At 48.2% G+C, this 21,959-nt stretch overlaps 1 protein-coding gene across 1 annotated transcript; it reads right to left on the bottom strand.

Annotated features, from left to right (window-relative positions):
* Positions 1 to 12: 12 nt before the first annotated feature.
* On the bottom strand, positions 13 to 17,198 carry HMGCL (3-hydroxymethyl-3-methylglutaryl-CoA lyase). The gene is made up of 9 exons (XM_015407172.1): positions 17,135 to 17,198; positions 15,893 to 15,973; positions 12,929 to 13,036; positions 11,738 to 11,833; positions 10,067 to 10,215; positions 8,770 to 8,833; positions 5,721 to 5,909; positions 5,144 to 5,269; positions 13 to 1,058 (listed from the first exon to the last, which is right to left on the bottom strand). The coding sequence occupies exons 1-9, from the start codon at positions 17,183 to 17,185 to the stop codon at positions 957 to 959; spliced, it is 966 nt and encodes a 321-aa protein (XP_015262658.1). The 5' UTR covers positions 17,186 to 17,198; the 3' UTR covers positions 13 to 956.
* Positions 17,199 to 21,959: the final 4,761 nt, after the last annotated feature.

Below are 21,959 nucleotides of genomic sequence, written 5' to 3'. Positions count from 1 at the left end.
AGTAGGTTTTAATTTAAAAAAAAAAAGAACAAGAAAGAAGAAACATTTCTTTTCCATTCAACTGGCTGCCAATGAGTAAGTTTACAGGAGTAATTCAGTCCGGAAAAGGCGTAAGGTTGCATGCTGCGTTGAATCATTTCTTGCCCAATGAGGCTCTTCAAAACAAACGTGTATTTGTACCACAAGTGTGGAAGTGGCTGGAATATTCTCCCTGGAAACTGCTGATCTGCTAGACAAATCTGCCAGCCCCTCTCCTCATGACACCAACCTTCACAAAAGGCCAGGCAGCAAGAAAGGGATCAAGACAGGTGTTTTGCAGGACAGCCCTTTTAGTGACTCAGTAGCCCCACATCAACTTGCAAGTGGCACAATTTAACAATCAACTGATTTTGCGCCACTGATTTCTGCCCCACTGATGAGCTTGCTGCCACCGCCGCCTGAATTAGTTCCCTGGGGCACCTGGATTTGACTTCACTGATTAATTTGCTGCTGCCGCCGCCTGGATTTGACGGTTCAGTCAGTGTGTGCTGAAATGCTCTGCAGAAGGGCTGGGTGCAACGACCTTTCAAGGCTGAGAAGACTACCAGCTTGACTTGCAATCCATCCCAAGAGGAGGTTTTCTTCCATGCAGCATTACCCCAAACTGCAAAGTTGGCTCCGAAGGGACATGTGAAACAGCCAGAACCAAAGACTGCTTCTCCAGCAAGAGGCCTGCTCTCCTTGGAAGCCAGCAGCAACCAGAGTCCTCTTCAAAGAGGCCCTTGGGATCCGGCACACTTCAAGGGCATACAGCTTCCCAGACCAATTTCACTGCAAACCTTGACCGCCCTGCCCACCTAAGTCCCAAGGCTGGCGAAGAGTGCTTCAATAAAACGAGGGGAGCCGGCCTACGGGGCGGATGCCAGGCCAGCGCTGCCCTCTTGCTACTAGCAAGTCTGGTGAAGGCACAGCCCATTTCACAGTTTGCAAGACGCCTGAGCCACTTTTGAGTTGGTCCTCCTGTTCAATGCTTTGCAGATGAAGGAGCCGGCTTCAAGGAGCTTTGACAGGTCCACGCCCTTCGAAGGAAAGGGGGTGGGGAGAGGAGAGAGAAACATAACTGATTTTGCATGTGAACCTGAATTCTGAACACAGGAACCCACATGCAATGGACCCCTTCAGACAGCCAGTTATTGCAAACCGTGACAGTGAACACACAGACTGTGATACTCAACACGGGGCCCAGCAATGCGTTTCCCAGCAACCACTTGCTTCCTTTTCAAAGCAAAGAGCTGCTTTTGACTCTCCTATGCTTCAGCTGAACAAGAGATACTTCAGAAAAGTCTAAGAGGCTTTGTGTCTGTCAGGAACTCCTACTTGGAAATAGATCCCTAATAGGAAGGCACTGGGCTTGCAACCTTCCCAACTCTGGGATTGGGCCTGCCTGCCACAGCCACCCTTTTTGTGGTGATCTCACTCTCAAAATTCCCAAAGGGTCCACGGCCTCCACAAGACTGGGGGCCCCTGCGTTAGGGAATAAAGCTATGCTTGCATGTTTGAGCTGGTAATTCCAGCCACTTCAGCTATTGCCAACAAACCAACAAGGGGAGGGCTGACAGTAAGACGAGGCTAAGGGTCCACGGCCTCCACAAGACTGGGGGCCCCTGCGTTAGGGAATAAAGCTATGCTTGCATGTTTGAGCTGGTAATTCCAGCCACTTCAGCTATTGCCAACAAACCAACAAGGGGAGGGCTGACAGTAAGACGAGGCTTAAGTGTCCACGGTTGTCTCAGTTCTGAGAATTACTAAAATTGCTTCTAACAATCAGCAGCACCTTCTATTAACTAGGAAGCTTTCACACTTCTCCGTGTTTCAGAAAGGCAAATATAGGGAGGCAATGTTAACTGGTTAAATTGAATATCCTGCCTCTTTCCAACAGACACAACTGCCAACTTTTAAACCGGTCCCCCTTGCTGTCACTTCAGTATCAGTTTGATCTGCATCAGGTGATGTTTCTGACAGACCTCCAAGCCACAAGAAGGTTCAAGTGCCCATTTCCACACATTAAGAGGCTATTCAAGCCTGTCCAGGCCAGCTGGCAGTCCTACCAAGACAAAACCTCAAAATGAGGGACCTTAGGGGCAGGGGAGAGAAATGACCGGCATCTATTACTTGGCAGTTTACCTGGTTCATCTTATTTATAATTTATACACCATCAGTCAAAACAGAACTATGTCAGTGTGTCGTTCCCCCACCCCCGCCGCCCCGGGTATTTTTGTATTTGTGTATGTGTGCCCGTGTCTGGAAGTCATGGTGACCTCTGGCAACTCCTACTGGGGCATGGAGGACTCAGGGGCGGGGGGGAGGAGTGGCTATCTCCATTCGTCCATGCCGAGAATACGGCCTCCAGCCGGGCTACGGACCTGGTATTGACCATGGCGTCACTGGGACTCTCTCAACTTGTTTCGGCTCCCACGTATCAGGCCAGTCACATGCTCGACTTGATGTTCGCGGCGGGGGTGAAGGTGGAACTATCGGCCAGTGTCTAATTTGCCCTATTTGGGCAAACTCATTGAGAGGGCGGTGGCGTTACAGCTACAGAGCTTTCTGGAGGATGCTTCCGTCCTCGATCCCTACCAGTCCGGCTTTCGCCCGGATCATAGGACAGAGACGGTGTTGGTCACCTTGACTGACGATCTCCGTAGGCATCTGGATCGGGGTGGTGTGGCAGCACTGGTGTTGTTAGATCTGCCCGCCGCGTTCGACATGGTCGACCACCAGCTGCTGGCCCACCGCCTCGCCGACACGGGGATTCAGGGGCTTGCCCTTCAATGGTTTGCCTCTTTTCTCTAAGGTTGGGGACAAAGGGTGGCAATAGGGGACCAGCAGTCCCAGAGACATCCCCTGGAGTGTGGGGTGCCTCAGGGGGCTGTGCTGTCCTCAATGTTGTTTAACATCTACATGCGTCCCCTTGCCCAGATTGCCCGGAGTTGTGGGCTTGGGTGCCATCAATATGCAGATGACACCCAGCTCTATCTGATGCTAGGCGGCCGGTTGGACTCTGCCCCGGATGACCTGTATCGGGCGTTACAGGCTGTGGCTGGGTGGCTCAGACTGAGCCGATTGAAACTAAACCCGGCAAAGACAGAGGTCCTGGGCCTGAGTCGGATCGGTTCAGGGTTGGGGCTCCCTCTCCCGACCTTTGATGGGGTGCCTTAGGTACCAGCGTCAGAGGTTAGGAGTTTGGGTGTGCGCCTGGACTCCTCTTTAACGATGGAGGCCCAGGTGGCAGCCACTGCCAGGGCAGCCTTTTATCATCTTCGGCTGGCTCGGCAGTTGGTCCCCTACCTTAGCCGTGAGGACATGGCCATGGTGATCCATGCGACGGTTACCTCAAGGCTAGACTACTGTAACGCTCTCTACATGGGGCTGCCTTTGTCGCAGATCTGGAAGCTGCAGCTAGTGCAGAATGCTGCAGCCAGGTTGTTGATGGGTCTCTCGAGGAGGGACCACATTCAGCCTGTGCTGAAAGCGCTGCACTGGCTGCCAATAGTGTACCGGATTCATTTCAAAGTGCTGGTTCTTACCTTTAAAGCCCTTTATGGCCAGGGTCCAGCCTACCTGAGGAACCGCCTTTCTCCATATGTTCCCACAAGGGCACTATGATCAGGGGGTTGTCATCTCCTGGAAATTCCAGGCCCCAAGGATATTAAATTTGCGATGACCAGAGCCAGGGCATTTTCGGTGGCGGCTCCTACCTGGTGGAAGGAGCTCCCAGAGGAGATCTGGGCCCTGTGGGATCTTTCTCAGTTCCTCAGGGCCTGCAAGATGGAGCTCTTCCACCAGGCTTTCGAGTAGGAGCCGCCGCCACTATTACTCCATCATATTATTATTATTATTGCCATCTATGCACCAAAGGGGCACTATCTGGCCCCTTTGGGGGTGCGAGGTGCCCCTGGCAGGAAAAGGATGATAGATTTCGGGAAAGTTACCGTTGGGTTTAAGATCTACCCCATCTTGTGACAAACGGAGCACTGTGATTTTGTTACTGTAATACCATCAGTCAAAACAGAACTATGTCAATGTGTTGTCGTCGTCGTCCCCGCCCCGGGTATTTTTGTATTTCTGTATGTGTGCCCGTGTCTGGAAGTCATGCTGAGCCTTCGGGGTAGGGCGGGATACAAATCTAAAGATAAATAAAATTTTAAAAAAATTCAGAGAAGTGGCGCGATAGCCTGCCTCTGCCTCCCGACCCTGGTATTCTTTGGGGGTCTCCCATCCAAATACTTGCCAGGGGCGGGCCCTGCTTAGCTCCCGAAATCAGGCTTGCCTGGGGTATCCAAGTCAGGGCTCAAAACAGAACTATGAATCCAAGTATCTTCTATACCTAATGGTGGCATCCCAGTTGTAACATATTCTTCCCTAGCGATATTCCAGTTGGCACATACTTTGACTCTTTGTGGTGCCAGGTGAAGATGACTTTATTCTCCCAATCTTTCAATAAATGACGTGTATGTTTTCATCATTCCCCCCCCCATGCTTTTATTGCTATGTTTTTAAATGCTGTTTTTGCTGTTTTAGTGATTATTAATTTGAAGGTTTTTGATTTTTCTGAGTTTTTGTTAACTGACTTGGGAGCTTTTCTGAGAGGCACGACAGAAAGCATTAATTCAAAAGATACAAGTCCTGCATGTGCCACAGACTCCCAGAAGAGGTCATGGGGAGGCATCTATCTTCCAGGCTTTATGACAAGGCTGTAAAAGTGTTATTCTTGAGAACTTTTAGGGCAGTTCTGTGTCTCCTCAGCAAAAGGGAATGTTTTCCTGGCTATAAACAGGGTGTTTTAGAGACTGGTTATTTTAATGCATTGTTTAAAGTTTTTAAAAGTTTGAATACAGTTTTAATGTACTGTGCATTGTGCTGTTGTTATCCACCTTGGGTCCTGAGCTGTCAGGAGAAAGGCAGGCATATGCATATTTTAAATACAAGTAATTGAAGTACAAGCAGGAGAGGCTAAAGCTGCAAGCCTTCAGCATCCAAAATACTGACAGAGCAAACACTCCTTAACACTGCCTCTAAAACAAAGCACATATTCAGCCCCAGCAGAAAGCACTCACTTCCCATGACAGCTCAACACGAGCAGAAATTAAAACAGCAGACTTACTGTATGGATGCCCAGGCCGTGAAGCATGTACACCATGTCTTCAGTGGCCACATTCCCGGATGCTCCTTGTGCATAGGGGCAGCCCCCAAGTCCGGCCACTGAGGAATCAACCACGCTCACACCCATCTGCAAAAGAAACAACACCTCTCCAGGAGCTGCCTGCCAAGTGTCTCTCCAAGAACTTACAGTGGTGTAGGTTAAGCAACTCAAACTGAGGATGTGGACCCAGGAAAATGTGCCTCCTCCCACTGCTTTTGACCTCAAAACCTTGTTTATTTTGAGTATCAGAAGTTGCCATGAATGTAAGACACAATTCTGAAGGATAAAGTTATGGCAGACAGGGCACAAACACTCCTTCTGGAAGAGTTTTGTGGATGGATCCCACTTTGTATACAGGTCTGATGGCAGACATTGTGTGTGGGAGGGGTTAATTCCCCACACCCATGTTAGAATGGCCAACAACACACTTTCTTTGGGTCACTTCCTTTATGCAGCTTGGGTGCATTACCTGAGCCATCTATTTTTTAGCTAATGATGCCTTCATCTGTGGAGCCCTAAACACTGGGGAGAAACTCACCTGGAGCGCCACCAGTGTGTTGGCAAGGGCCTGTCCGTAGGTATCATGGCAATGTACTCCAAGAGCCCCAATGGGCACCTCTTTCATGACCGCAGAAAGCATCTCTTTCATGTTACCAGGTGTCCCAACTCCAATGGTGTCACCCAGGGAAATCTCATAGCACCCCATGGCATACATTTTCTTTGCTACCTGCAACACAGAACAGAAGCGTTACAGGAGGGGCATCTCACTTTCAGGATCCCATTCCCTCAAAGAGATCTCAGACAAAAGGAGACCTCTTTGTTACCTTCTCCATAGTTATCTCCTGCTGTTAAGCTGCAAGACCCCCCCCCGACCCCCCCCATTTTATCTACTACTGCTGCAGCTGGAACCAGAATCCATTCACTTGGTAAAGCACTGCTCTAAATGGTGCTAATCTGAATGGGAAACAGGCTTTTAAAATCTCCTTCTCCTCACACAGCACCAGGACCCTGTTTCGTCCCAATCAGACCTACTTATACCACAGCACTCCCTAATGCCAGACAGTAAAACACTGCTTCTCTGTTAAGCCAACAAAGGGTATTCACTGCCACAGGAAGTGGTGGCGGCTACAAGCACTGACGGCTTCAAAAGGGAATTAGATAGGCATATGGAGCAGAGGTTCATCAGTGGCTATTAGCCACAAGGTATAGATAGGGGCTCGGGGGCAAGTGATGCTCTGTCTTCTTGGTGCTTGGGGGGGGGGGTCAACAGTGGGAGGGCTTCTAATGTCCTGGCCCCACTGGTGGACCTCCTGATGGCACCTGGTATTTCTGGCCACTGTGTGACACAGAGTATTGGACTGGATGGGCCTTTGGCCTGATCCAACATTGGCTTCTCTTATGTTCTTATGGTATTTTGATACAACACTGAGGGTCCCATGATGCAACAAAGAAGAAGAGGCCCATGGCAACCCTTCTACTCAGCACAGAGCTCCAAAATCAGCTTATACTATGGTCCGAACATTAAGCCATGCATTTGTCCATTCCGCATGCCATGTCATGTCACTGGGCTGCACGAAACGTACACCCTCCTGCTCTGATCAGAGCTACCAAGGCAGATAACACATTCAAAATGTACATCATCAAACATATCTTAAAAAGCACTGAAACCAACAAAAGGCACCTCATTAAAAACCAGAGGTAAAATACACAACCAGAAATATAAATACAACAATTCAAACATTGGGCAGAAAGGATGGATCACGGAGGAACGCCAAACAAAATTAGAAGTCTCCACCTGCTGGTAGAAAATGGGAACAGAAAGGGGCATTCAAGTCTCTCTGGGGAGAGTGTTTTGGTGCCACAACTGAGAAGGCCCCCGCCCCCCAGGTTGCCACCTGCCTAATCTCAAAAGGCTGGGCACCTGAAGCAGGGCCTCCAAAGATGACTACAGCAATCAGGTAGGTAAGGGAATACCAGCAATCAGGTAGGGTAAGGGAATACTAGATGTGGGGCAAGCTGATATAAGATAGGGTGGGATTTCATAAAGGGCAGTGTAACCATGTGTGCTTGTAATTGCATACAGGCTTTTAAAATCTCCTTCTCCTCACACAGCACCAGGACCCTGTTTCGTCCCAATCAGACCTACTTATACCACAGCACTCCCTAATGCCAGACAGTAAAAGACTGCTTCCCTGTTAAGTCAACAAAGGGTATTTTGATACAAGACTAAGGGCGCCATGAGGCAACAAAGAAGAGGCCTGTGGCAACCCTTCTACCCAGCACATCCAGACAGAGCTCCAAAATCAGCTTATTGTCAGCTGTAGCTGCCATGAGTATGGTGTATGTTTCTAATTGCTTTGCATTCCTTCCCATGCACTTAATGGCATCTAAGCTGTAACGTGTATCTCTCAAGGTCACAGGAGGAGTTGGTATGTCTACCTTTCCTGGGAAGCTCTTGACTTCCCCTACTTTGCAGCCATTAGAAAATCCGCCAAATGCCCACATGCGGGAGCCCGTCTAATTGGGTAATACGTGTGTGTGCGCGCGCGCATACAAATGCCCTATATCCTATTATGCGCATAGGTAACCCGCCATTCCTAACAGTGTTCATGTTACTGCATCTATAGCTTTTCAATAAAAGTAAAACCTTCCTAGAAGCGTGTACTTCGTTGTCTTGCTGTGGATCCTGACACTTATACTATGTCCCAACATTAAGCCATGCATTTGTCCATTCCGCATGCCATGTCAGGTCATTGGGCTGCGCGAAACATACACCCTGCCCTTCTGCTCTGATCAGAGCTACCAAGGCAGATAACACATTAAAAATGTACATAATTAAACATATTCTTTTTTTAAAAATTATTTTATTTCCCTCTCCTAAAAAGGAGAGAAATTCTACTTTTATAATTTAGAATAATTAAACATATTCTTAAAAAGCACTGAAACCAACAAAAGGCACCTCGTTAAAACCAGAGGTAAAATACACAACCAGAAATATAAATACAACAATTAAAACATTGGGCAGAAAGGATGGATCACGGAGGAACGCCAAACAAAATTAGAAGTCTCCACCTGCTGGTAGAAAATGGGAACAGAAAGGTGGATACAAGTCTCTCTGGGGAGAGAGTTTTGGTGCCACAACTGAGAAGCCCCCACTGCCCCCCAGGTTGCCACCTGCCTAATCTCAAAAGGCTGGGGCACCTGAAGCAGGGCCTCCAAAGATGACTACAGCAATCAGGTAGGTAAGGGAATCAGGCAGGTAAGGGAATACCAGCAATCAGGCAGGTAAGGGAATACCAGATGTGGGGCAAAGCTGATATAAAGATAGGGTGGGATTTCATAAAGGGCAGCCTGGGACTCACCGCAACACACATTTCTGCTAACACAACTTGCTTTTCTCACAGAAGTCACAAAAGCATAAATCTGGCTTGTCAACAAAACCCAAAACCAATACAAATGTGAGCAGGCGAGAGGGACAGAGAATGCCAGGAAGTGTTCCCCTCATCTTCCCCAATCCCTCCAATGTTTATGCTGGGTGTATCCAAGACACCACAAAACGTCCATGGCAAAGGATGGCAAGCACTCACTTCTGCTACTTTCGTGGGAGCAATCTTTCCTTCATAAGGACAGCCAAGGACGCAGGAGACGTATCTGCAAGCAGGGAAAGAAAGCTCGCGTTATTATATCCCGCTGCCACTAGCTTCCCACATTCCGGAAACTCTGGCCCCGCCCCTTTCTGCAAAAAAAGAAAGAAACGGGCATGGGGAGTTTCAGCAAAAGCTGCCCCAGAGAAACCTAGATAGTTAAACCCACGCACAGTACCGATAACCCCAAACAGTTGCCCCTGGAAGATGAAAACAGGCAAGGCCATGCTTTTTGAGAGAGCCCCCCCTCCCACCCTGTCCTGCCAAGACACCCAGCCATACAGGCGGCCTCTCCTTCTGGCTGGTCCCTATTGGGAAGAGAAGACCAGAGGCAAAGGACCTTGGCTCTGCTCTATCCAGGCCGTTCCCCTTCCTGGCACCCTCACTTTTCCACCCTCATGGCTTGAAAGGAGTAAGAGAGACTTTGTGAAGCTGCAGGGCGGGCTGGCCATTACAGCCGGTGGGGAAAGTACCGGAGGGCTGATAGCCTGAGAAGCCACCTCTCCTGTGCCAGCCCTACTTGGTCAAGACACCCAGCCATACAGGCGGCCTCTCCTTCTGGCTGGTCCCTATTGGGAAGAGAAGACCAGAGGCAAAGGACCTTGGCTCTGCTCTATCCAGGCCGTTCTTACTGAGAAAGAGGCAGCCCTTCCCCTTCCTGGCACCCTCACTTTTTCACCCTCATGGCTTGAAAGGAGTAAGAGACACTTTGTGAAGCTGCAGGGCGGACTGGCCATTACAGCCGGAGGGGAAAGTACCAGAGGGCTGATAGCCTGAGAAACCACCTCTCCTGTGCCAGCCCTACTTGGTCAGGAGACTGGGCCAGCAAGCACAAGTGCCACACAAATTCACCTGGCAGGGGGACATGGGGCTCCTTTCTGGACCGTTTTGTCTTCCCAGCCTGCCCGTGAAGCTGCCTTCTATGGAGTCAGTCTATCAACAACTGCCTTCTCTACTCTGATAGGCAGCATCTCTCCAGGGTCTCAGGGCAAAGGTCTTCCCCATCACCTCCCACCTGATCCTTTTAACAGGAGAGGCCACGGATTGAACTTGGGACGTTCAGAAGACAAAGCACCCTGTCACTCAGCCAAACACCCCCTAAACAGGCAGTCATGCTGGGCCCTTTCCCGTTCCACCTCCCCCGCCCCACACAAGCTGCCCTTCTGGTGTCGACATCCCAGCAGGTTAACAAACAGAGATGCCCTTTTGTCCTCGAAGCTGGCATCCAGACCTCTCTCACCCTCGGACTGGGATGCTGTCTTCTTTCGCTGCACGCAGCACGTCACTAAATCTCTGCAGGCTTTCGTCGATGGAGCAGTTGATGTTCTTCTTTGTGAAGAGCTCTGAGGCTGCTCCAAATATGGACACCTCTTTGGCTCCCGCTGCCACCTGCCCACACATAAGGGGGGGGGGGAGGAGAGAAATCAACATACAGAAGAGCTCAACAACAAACCAAACCTGCCTCTAGGAACTACCTTCCCCTGGCTCCAGAGACTAAATTGAAACCCAAAACTGGGCACCTGCCAGAAAATCTGGCAAGTTCTTTGCACCTGTGCTGGCTCTTGGAATGAGGTCTGATTGTGCCTCTTAAACTGAATTTTCATGTGATATTTTACATTTTTTGTGTCACGGTCTATAAAGTATTCTGAGCATACAGTTCAGACAGTGGGAGAACCAGGTAAGATTCCCTTCTGTGGTAAGACAGCATCAGGAACCTCAAGATCAGGTCCCAAATTTTCAGAACACAATGGACTACGAAGTGAAATTGTGTGCGTGCTTTTTAAAGCAAGCACAGCCCTGGCGTTTCGCCCCTCTAGTCATGTTGGGCGGACTGCATCTAATCATATAGTGGAACTCAAAGATTACAGAGGTTTTTAAAGGTAAAGGTAAAGGTCCCCTTGCTCGAAAGCCAGTCGAGTCCGACTCTAGGGTTGCGGTGCTCATCTCCGTTTCAAAGCCGAAGAGCCAGCGCTGTCCGAAGACGTTTCCGTGGTCATGTGGCCGACATGACTAAACACCAAGGTGCACGGAACGCTGTTACCTTCCCACCGAAGTGGTACCTATTTATCTACTTGCAATTTCTTGCTTTCGAACAAAAATTTAACACCATTAATTTATTTAGATCATTGTACCTCGCTTATCTTTCCCCTTCCATTTTATGGTGATAACACCCACCCAGTGGGATCAGTAACAAGCAGCAGAGCACGAATTCACTTACTGAACTTTTTCAGAACATGGTATGTTTGGTGTACCACCACCCCTTCTTCAAAAGCTCAGGGTTCTCACACAGCACACACACCCCTCCGCCCGCCCAGATTTAGAGCTGCAGCTGCATCCTGACCAGGTGCTGGGACACTCCATTACTTTTAGTGGAAGAAGACAATAGGCCTGTTCTCAAGTTTACAGTGAACAGACATATATTCTGCCTGCACATGTACATGTTTGTAAGAAAGAGCCAACATACAACAAGTACCGTGCACAGATGATTATAACATATCATAAATAATTTTATATTTTTTGAAAAATATTTTTACAATAATTTCTACATATATAATAAATCATCTTAATCAAAAATATCAAAAATCATCTCCAAGAATCTCAAAAGCTATTGTACAACCTTTAATAATAGTCCTCCTCTGTTAAATAAAAGTTTCAAAAGGGAGGACTCCTTAAAGTCTCTTTATAACATGTGCTTGTGAACAGGGCTGCTATGAACTGCACAGCCGTGAAGACTTGAAACTGCTTTGTCTGCTGAAATAAATGACCAGCCTTTGCAAACAGAGGAGCTCCGCACATAAAACAGAGCTCTATAGCCACAAAGGAATAGGATGTGTAACCACAGCCACAGATATGCATTTCCCATTTCAGGATCTCCAATCCTTGAAGCCTCTGCCTTGCAGGCTACCCTTACCGCTGCTTGAAAGCCTTTGAGATTGGGGGTCAGAACAGGGTAGTTGATGCCTGAAACCTTGCGAATCCCTTGCATGACTTCAGCGTGGTCCGCCATCTACACAGGAATACAAAGTGTACTTTAAAAAAAGAAGTGTGTTGAACCTGCTGCAAAGGCACATTAAAGAATTCTTAGGTCCCAACACAGACACAAAACAAGCCACCCTCAACGCTTTGAACCTCCTCAAATGACCTTAAGACATTCCAGAGTATTCTGTTGCCTGAAGTTACCATTTCGCTGCCAACTGCTTAACCTTCGCACAGTTTCCGATTCCATGCCTGGAAAGTATGAGAGAACCGCTTGTGAAAAGCCCAGCTCTCCATCACAGCCAAGGAGACCACAGAAACAAGTGCTTCCAGTCCTTGCCACGCACCAGGGACAAATGCTTCCAGTCCTTGTGAGCACACAATGCCCAGCAGCACATTGACCCGCTCCCAGAGCTCTCATTTGCGCTAGTGAGAACAGCAGCCCTGTTTCTAGTCCTCATGTTGGCAGAGCTATGCAGAGCTTGCATGAGCAATACCTGCTGAGGACTCAGGAAATGCCTGCTTTAGTGGATGGGGGATGTATTTTCAATGCTCTTTCCGTAACTAGCAAAGCTCAAACAAAATTACACAAGACGGCTAAAAATGCAGGAGAGAAAATGAATCTGCTCCAATTGCATGATGAGTGCAGAATCAGGACTATCTGGTTGCAGAATTTCAATTCCTTCGGGGCCAAAGCTGCAGAGCCCAGTCCATAGCAAAATATGTGAACAGCCCACTGTTGTTTCAACTACAATCATAAATCCAGTAGTTAAGGGTACAATTGTGAAGGTTCGGCAGGGAAATGAAAAACACTGAAAAAAATACAGCCCCCCCCCACCCCCACACACACCCCTTTTCTCAATTTCTCAAACTGGAAATGGGATGAAAGAAGGAGGGGAAACAGGTGGACAAGCCCCCCCCCTTCCAGTTTTCACATCTCTAGTTCAGGGTATAAAGTGATTTCATAATTGATGCACAAAACAACTCTGTGAAGGAAATTAGGCAGACCAGCAAAGGTTCAAGCCTCTGTCCTCCCATGTACAAGCCCATGCTGTGTGCCCTGTGCCACTATCCGACTTGTACACTAGCAGGTCTTCAAGGAGAAAAACTTATTACCACTACTAACCTGAGGGACCCATTTAGGAGACACAAAACTGGTAGCTTCTATGACTGAAAGACCAGTTTCTGACAGCATATCAATGAAGTCTATTTTCACTTGAGTGGGGACAAGGTTCTACAAAGGAAAAAGAAAAAGAGATAAAACAGTCTTCGCTCCAAAAAAGTCCTTAACATTATTTCCCCCTCCTTTTAATCTCAAACTGGAACACAAATACAGGTGTGTTTCATTCAGGACAAAGCTTTCCCATACGCTTTCAGTAAGGCCCATATCCGGATGCATAAAAGCCACAATGAGGGACAAGCTCGAGCGTGTCCAGAAGAGGGCAACCAGGATGGGGAGAGGGATGGAATCCAAGTCTTATGAGGAAAGGCTGAAAGAATTGGGTATGTTTAGCCTGGGAAAGAGAAGGCTTAGAAGGGACATGATTGCAGTCTTCAAGTATTTGAAGGGCTGTCATGTAGAAGATGGAGCAGATTTTTTCTCTCTTGCTCCGGATTGCAAGACTAGATCTAATGGGTGGAAATTACAAGGGAGTCGTTACCAGCTAAATATCAGGAGAAAGTTCCTAACTGTAAGAGTAGTTGAGCAGTGGAACAGTCTGCCTTGGGAGGTGGTGGATGCTCCTTCGCTGGACGTTTTCAAGTGGAGGCTGGACGACCAACTTTCGGGTATGTTGTAGGTATGTAGGGCTGTCTTTCGGCTATGCTCCTGCAGAGTGCAGGGGGTTGGACTAGATGACCTGCAAGGTCCCTTCCAACTCTAACATTCTATGATTCTATGAAATATGGACAGACCTAAAAATTAAGCAACACATTTATTTCCATGCAGTCTAAGTGAGGGTACGTGACACATGGACAGAACCTTGGTGCTGTTACATATGGCCTATAGTTTCTTGGAATCCTAAGATTATAGCATTAATTTTCTAAAAAGGGACTTTCTAGTCCTCACTGCAGAAGTTTCAAAAACTGAAAGCAGAAAGCATTTACTAAGAAGCCAAATTTATTAATGCATCAGGCTTCACACAATTTGCAGATAAACAAGATGATGTGATTTTCCCTATATTTGGAGGTAATCTAATTCTGACCATGGCCCTGTCATGTGCATAAGAAAAAATCCGGGGGGAGGGGATAGGTGGAATTTTCCCACAAACCTGAGGGAACACTTGGATTTGCAACAACAACAAAAAACAAAGCCCCAAACAATGCAATAACTTGATTCAGTAACCCACCTTTTGAGCTTGCACAGATGAACAGTTAGTAAAGTATGGATTTCAATCCAAGTGGAAATACAAAATGATAACCTACAAATCCTGAGAAAAGCAGGAAGCTATAGCACCAGTAGCAGACAGGAAAGTGGGCCGCATGGATGGGAGGGGAAAAGTGAAGGTATTACGCTTGAGTAGCAAATAGGGTGAACAAATTTACTGGTGAGACAGACTGGCATATCAGAGATGAGAGGAGGAATAGGTGGGAAGCATTTTTTATTTGTTTTTTAAGACTGGTCATTGTAACTCTTTTACCTTTAATTCTTAATGCTGCTATTGTAACCAGTTCTCTATCCAATATTATGTATCTTGTACATCATTAACATAGACGGAAGACCTGCTTTAATTGTTTTTCCATCTCTAGGAGTTTGCCCCTCTGGCCAAGTGCCTAGTCAGCAAAAGATTCCCTCTGTTGCAACCTACCGGTGCTCAACTGACTTTAGAACAGGCAAACACAGCAGAGTCAATATTACACAAATGTTCCTCGACCACTCTCGGGTTAACGCAGAGCAGAGACTCCAAAGACGTCAGCACTCACCTTTACCCAACTGAGCAGCCCCGACTGGTTGAACTAGGACGCCATCTCATACTATCTTTTTCTACTGTCTGCTTTGAGCAGTAGCAACCCTCAGGGTCTCAAGCAGAGAAAGGGCTTTCTCAGCACCTGCTACCAAGCACGCTTTAACGAGATGCCAGGGGCTGAACCTGGGACGTTCCACATGCAAAGCAGCAGCTCCATCACTGATCCACTGACCCTGAATGCAATAAACGTTACAGCTCCACCACAGGCTCTCAAAGCACCTTCACCTAGTTCTTTTGCATCCACTCATGGTGGCACTGAGGCCATTCTCTTGGCAGTGCTGGCCCCGTCCCTTCCACATTTTACAGATGCATAATCAAGGTTATTTAGTAAGTCCATATAATACAGGGCACATTCAACCTGGGATCCTACAGCCATTACACACGCTATTGCCCACAGGTCACATGCGTGACAGATTCAATATATCAAAAGTCACAAAACGCTCACACATGTCAAGAAAGAGATCTGGTTTCTGCAGTCACCCATGTTCACATCAGAAGAGGCAGCTGACACCCATTTCACAGATAGCCTAAAATGAAAACTATTTTACCAAAAGGCTGAAATGGGGAGTTGAACACGTGTGAACATAGCTTGCCCAAGGGTGTCTGTCCGGGGACTCCACAGCCAAGCTGAGATTTTACCCAAGGTTCTACATGAGCCATTGGCCTACCCTAGCATACTCCTGTTAACCAGTGTGTTTGGTTTGCATAGGAAATGGAATTCAGGATGCAAGGTGAAGGTGGAATGGCTGAACTTCAACAACTGTTCTAGCTGGGAGGAAAATCTTAGGATTGATGTTGTTGTGACAGATGGCTTGAAAACCAGCAGGTTCAAGAATAAGAAAACAGCAAAAGAACTGCAGGTGCAAGCCATGCTCTGCTTGACTGCCACAAGCATAGATGGTTTTTAAAGGGGGATTAGACAGGTTCATGTAGAAGGGCCATTAATGGCTGCTAGCCATGATGATACACACTCAGAAGCAGTACACCAGTGCTGAAAGGCAGCAACAGGGGAAGGCTTTTGCTTCTCTTTGTTGACACTCAGGAGATCTGTGTGAAACCAGATTCTGTATTGGACAAACCACTGGTGTCTGATCCAGCAGGGCATCTCTGATGTTGTTAATTACCTTTTCATTCTGCAGGCCATCCCTTGGACCAACCTCAACTATTTTAACGTGCTTGGGAAGCGTACCAGCTGTTGAGCTGAGCTGTAAGAAAAAAGGATGGGGAAAAAATAGCCAAAGCAGGGGTTAGCAATACATTTTCACACACACCCTCATTTAGCATACCTAATGTATGAGACATTGAAGGATCATTGTTATTCTAGTTGCCAAGGGCACAGGTGAGTTAACTGTAACTTCAGGGGCCACATCTAACACACAGGAGCTTCTCATCCAGCCCTCAAGCCCCTTAACAATTTGACAGCATCAGCTCACCATCCCACAGCTGAAAAATTGTTACAATTACCAGAGCTGTAAACAAGAGCTGGTTTCCAACACGGAGCCTTCAGTAGCAGACTCTGAGGCAAAAAAATTGCCCATCCCAGTATAAGGTCATCACCTCAGCCACACTAGAAGGTTTTTGGCATGGACTAGCCTGAAGAACTTCTTTAGTCTGTCCCTCTTTTAAACAGGAATGCGGAGTTTCCCTTACAAGGCTACAAGCACTTTCAGGATATTATACTTCTGCCAGCCGGGCTCTTGTCCCACCTATCTTTCCAAACACACAGGTTGTAGCAATGAGCCAGTACTTCACTGCCTGCAGGGTCGCTCTGTAGAATCGGATTGTTTGGCCCCAAAATGCTTGTCAACTAAGACCCCTCACCCCACATACACACAAAGCTCCAGTCCTCCACATTATGCTATGCTTTGGCTGAACTTCTCCTTTTATACACGCATTTGTGTACTCCCACATCAGTACACTGTGACTGTTGCCAAAATACATTCTCACATGTTACTTGAGAACATGGCCCAGATATTACCATTTGTAGGTTCCAGATAAAAACTTTCTTCATGGAGGTGTGTGTGTGCGCGTGGATTCCCTCAACTCTGCTTCCAGTACAGAACACAATCAATATTCCTCCCTACTTGTCAGTCAGAGTCGGAGAAGCCCACTATCAAACAGATGTGTATAGGGACACGAGAGATGTATGTCTGCTGTCACATGCGAACTGAACTCCACGTAACCCAGACATTCTTCCTAATTTGGGATGAATCTGAACTCGGGTCTCCATTATGCACGGTCGCTGGGAGCTTTTTGTTGGGGGGGGGGAGTTAACGCCCCACCATTTACAACTGAGCTTTACTGAGCGGGAAACAGAGGCAAGCAGGCCACCTCCCCCATCCAAACAAGAGCCCCCAGTCACTCACCGGCCGCAGCGAGGCCACCAGACGAGGGAGCGCCCGCTTCGCCATACCCATCTTCTTCCTCTCCGAGGAGAGACTCAGGTCACGTGACGGAAGGCAGCCGCTTGTTAGGTCATGTGACCTCACCCCACGTGCCGTGTGGGAGGCGGGCCTGCCGCTTTGTCTCGGGGGAAGGGATTTTACTGAGAGTGGCGCGGGCAAAGTAGGGGCTGTGCTTTGGAGGTTAAGGAAACATTAAGTAGCACCAGGACAGATGGTTTCTTTAAAATCTTGGTAAATGCCAGCTAGAGGTTTGCCAGATTACAGGAGACGCCAAACTCACTGGGGGAGGGGAGGCCCGTTTTTTAAGCCGTACACCTGCCTGATCCGGAGTCAGCCATCCCCCTGGACCGTCAAATTCAGCTCCAACTGGCAGTGGATCCCTGAGATCCTAGTTTTAACTAGGAATATAACTTGGGCTCTAATGCATGCGACGCTGGGGCGGCTCCTCCACCCAGCCTCGGCCTTTACTTTGAATAAACTTGGAATGCAAATATATATATATATATATTTCATAGAAAACACGCAAAGGAGATACTTTAGTATTTAAAAGAAGGGGTACACTATAAACCAACTCCACAAAGAGTTTCAGAATATTGTGAAGCATATTAAAATTGGCCTGAATATTCATTTAGCAAAACCATTGCTACCCAAGCCAGCTTCTGTCTGTATCCCAAGACCCACTGACTTGCCAAGCTTTCCATGGCTCACGTTTGTTTCCCACTGCCCTCTGCACCGCTAACTCTTCCAAAATTTCCAGCTCTGGTACAGTCTACCCACAATTATTCATCCTGTCCCATTTACTACTGTGGATTCAAGCTCACCGGATCCCTGCAGCAGGAAATTTCTTCTGGAATTTCTAATGCCACATTTCTCTCCTCCAAATCATTCATCCCTCACAGTGTTTGTTAGGGGAGGGAGAGGTGAAGAGCAGACCCACTCACCCACCCCGCTCCTGCATTGCAAAGCTGGGGACTGGCACTTCTAGAGATCCCCAAACCTGAGATAAATGTTTCTGGATTTATTATCAAAGTGCTGAAAGTTCTGCTGTCTCTGAAATTTCTCTGACTCTTCTGTCAAGCTGGGAGCAGGGAAGTCTTGTCTTGGCATACGCTGTGAAGCACTGCACCTATAGATAGTGCTGTAAGAGTACCTTTAAAAAAATTAAGCCTCTTCCTTGAATCAGCCAAATTGAACAGCCTTCACTTGACTTCAGCTTGGAAGAAGCTAACTTTGGCTACCTAACTAAGGGGAGCAAGCCTAAGCAGGTCTGCTGGCAGAGGTACATCCCATTTTACTTAATGGGGCTTGATCCCAGGAAAGTGTTCTTACGATTGCAGCCTAAGAGCAGCCCTGCTAAATTGGGCCTGCTAGACTAGTCCAGCATCCCATTTCCTGCAGTGGCCACGCAGATGCTTTTGTGAAGCCCAGGAAGAAGACAGGGAGGCTAGAGAGTCCCGCACGACCACGACGGATGTTCAGTGGCTTCTTGCCTCTGACCCTAGAGGTCCTGCCCAGCTATCAGGGTTAATAGCCTGTGTGCACCCTCTCCAGTCCCCCTTGCTTTTGTCTGGCCCAATATAGAGCTCCTCCAAAAGCTTACAAAACCAATTTACAGCTTGCCTCCTCTGCAAGCTTGTTGGGAAATGTCCTACTGAATTCAGTCTGATGCAAGGGGATACCTCGACCCCATTTTATACCTGAAGCAATTGCACTTCTGTAACCGTCCTGCTCCCACTCCTGAAAAATATACCTGTCCTATCAGGCTTCCTCTGCGCAGGGGCCCCATTTCGAACTCTGGCTTGTCTTGCTCTCCGACAGGTTTGCTTGGTGCACACGGTGGACTAGCGTATAGCCCAAGGCCTGTTTTATACTAAATCAACAGAAGGCTCGGCATTACAACCTGTGTTTGCTTTGGCTGCAAAACGACTAATTCTAGCAGTGTGTGATATCCTTTGTTGCCAAAGGGGTCTGCCTATGGGGTGAATCCAAGAGGTGTGTCACTAATCTCCTCCCCCTCCTCCTTAAGAGTTCACAATCAAGGTCTTTCTAGTGCCAAGGTGGCAGATGTGGCTAGCATGTGAACGGATGGCCGCCTGTCTCACTGCTATTCGTCCAGTGTGTTGCAAGGAAAAGATCAAGGCCAAATGCTGCCAGTGGCATAAAAGGTCTGAGATGATCCAAGGATCAGCCTGCATTTCTAGGACCGACAACAAGATGACATCAATTTGTCTTTTGTCTAGCTGGCATCATCTGCTTTGCTGAACATGATTGCTTGGTGCCAGGCATTAATGATTGAGCCATTGTGTTCATTGGCAATCACTGGTACTTGGAATGAGTATGAGTACTGCGTCGGTCTACCCTGGAACAGGTCGAAAAATAATTGGGGAATTGATGGAAACGTCACAGGCCAAAGGACTTGCAAAGGTTTTTTGCAGGTTTTTCTCTTTTGACTGGAGTCAACAATAGGAGCATAGCAATGGCTGCAGGCAGGCAGGGCCAGCTCACTCACTAGGCAAACTAGGCGTAGACACACACACTCTTAAAACAAGGAATCATTACAGGAGGGTATGAGCAGGGCCGGCTCACTCACTAGGTGAACTAGGTGTTCGCCTAGAGCGGGCTGGCCTTTAGGGGCACCAAACTGCACCCAGCCCCCCCCCAAGCGCGGCCCATTCCTGTGACCTCCCAGCCCATGGGAGGCTCCACCGGCAGGGGCGGGGAAAGGCGCTGGGCAGCTGGGTGAGGCAGCAGCCGGGCAAAGTGGGTCAGTCGGTGCAGAAATCCTCTGGCCGCCACCGCCACCAGCACCCAAGGGAGGGCGGTAGCCCTAACCAGTAGGAGCAGGATGAGCCGGCCTCGGCGGGTGGGCGAGGGGAATGAAAGAGTTCTCCAACAGCAGCCGAGACCACGAACGCTGCCCCCTCCTATCTCTCTCACTCTCTCGGAGTCTGGGAGGCAACTTTTGGGCCCTGTGTGACGCCCTGCTGGAGGATTCCCGCCCGGGAGGGGAGAGGGGGTCGGATTCCCCCCCGGCCCTTTCCACCCACTGAAAAGCCCCTCGTAGGCCGGGAGTCGTCTTGCTAGAGAGTGTGTGTCGGGGAACAGCTGGTCTCGCCTGCGCTGCACAAAATGCTTTTAACAAACTTGCCTGGATAAATGGTTACACTCCTGTGCAATGTTCCCTCTAAGCTGTGGAGTCCTGTGAGCAAAAATACTACTTTCTGAACTACTGGCATTGCAAGGGGGGAAGGGGGGGCGGTGCACGGGGGTGTGTGCCAGAAGGGATCCTCGCCTAGGGTGCAAAATAAGCTGGGGCTGGCCCTGCAGGCAGGCAAAAGGTTTGTATGTGTTCGGGTATGATGGAGCATAGATAGCCAGATTATTTCAACTCCTGAAGTAGAAAATTCCACCAATACCATCCCTGGGTGGCAAAAATGTACTAAAATGGGAGCCAAAGTACATTCAACACTGGAGTTCTGTGAAGAGAATGGTGTGTGATTTGGCCTGAAAAGGAGACTCCCAGGAACCTGGTCTGGATTGCAAAGGCGGCTTCGGGGAAGGGGGTCAATTTCCCCCCTCCCCACACTTTTTCCTCAATTGTAAATGCCTCCCCCCATTGGTAGGGGCTTCAAGCGGCTGTGGAAGGAGGAGAAGTAGAAATTTCTATCAGAGCAAAAGTTTGTATGTGGGGGGGAAGAGAGTTAAAAGCCATTCTTTGTCAAAGTTGTGGTCCCAACTGAGATTGGTTCCCCCCTGCGGTTGTTTTGAGCAGAGGTTGCAGAAGCCTTCAGGTCCAGGTCTCTGCTCAGTGTAGGAAATCAGAAAGTAGGACATCCCTTTACAGGTGGTTATCTAGTCTCTGCTTCAAAGACCTCCAGTTAGGGAGACTCCACTTTTATTTATTAATAATATCCTGATTTTTATTTATATCCCATTTTTCTCCCTGATCAGAGACCCTAAACAGTTCATTCCCCCCTTCTTCCACTCAGTTCTCACAACTGGGGTTGCCAGATCCCCCTTGGCCACCAGTGGGGAATGGGGGGGGGGGGGCGCTAGGGTTGCCAGATCCAGGTTGGGAAACTCCTGGAGATTTGGAGGCGGAGCCTGGGGAGGACAGGGACCTCAGTGGGGTACAATACCATAGAGTCTACCCTCCAAAGTATCCATTTTCTCCAGGGGAACTGATCTCTGTAGCCTGAAAAGGAGTTGTAATTCCAGGGGATCCATAGGTCCCACTTGGAGACTGGCTTCCTTACTCACAACACATACCTTTTGAGGGTAGGTTACACTGTGATGGGCCCAAGGCTACCTGGCAGACTTCCATGGCTGGGTGAGGGATTCAAACCTGGTTATTCCAGATCTTAGTTCAATACTCTAACCACTACGCTACACCAGCCCTCCATCCCCTAGGTAACGGGAGGGGCTGTGCCTCAGTGGAAGAGCCTCTGCTTTGTACGCAGAAGGTCCCAGGTTCAATCCCCAGCATCTCCAGTTAAAACCTCATTTTAGGCCAACACAAATTATAACAATGAATTTCTGCACACCTCACTTAACCTATGGGACAAAGTCCAATTAAAATTTGCTCCTGACGTATCACAAATGTCCACCTTTCTGTATCCAGAGTATTCATATACAGAATATTCTGTATTCATATGGAATTTTTTTTAATTGGCAACAAATAGGGATCACCAGCATAATTGATTTGACTACTAAAGGCAAAATTCTAGACAAAGCTCAACTTGAGAGCCGCCTACAAGTTTCTCTTCCCTAGTTTTGATATTTTCAG

This window comes from Gekko japonicus, unplaced genomic scaffold (assembly GCF_001447785.1).
Source record: "Gekko japonicus isolate JY-2015 unplaced genomic scaffold, Gekko_japonicus_V1.1 scaffold4339, whole genome shotgun sequence".
In the NCBI taxonomy this organism is placed as follows: domain Eukaryota; kingdom Metazoa; phylum Chordata; class Lepidosauria; order Squamata; family Gekkonidae; genus Gekko; species Gekko japonicus.
The sequence above is the reverse complement of the archived record's forward strand: the minus strand, read 5'-3'. Positions and strand labels throughout refer to the sequence as shown.

Excerpts from the sequence above, each read along its gene's own strand:
- HMGCL (XM_015407172.1), bottom strand. The coding sequence starts at position 17,185 with ATGGGTATGGCGAAGCGGGCGCTCCCTCGTCTGGTGGCCTCGCTGCGG. Across the intron at positions 11,834-12,928 it reads CTCCTAAATGGGTCCCTCAG|ATGGCGGACCACGCTGAAGT; the intron begins GTTAGTAGTGGT and ends ATTCCTGTGTAG. Across the intron at positions 10,216-11,737 it reads TCAAAGGCTTTCAAGCAGCG|GTGGCAGCGGGAGCCAAAGA; the intron begins GTAAGGGTAGCC and ends ATGTGTGGGCAG.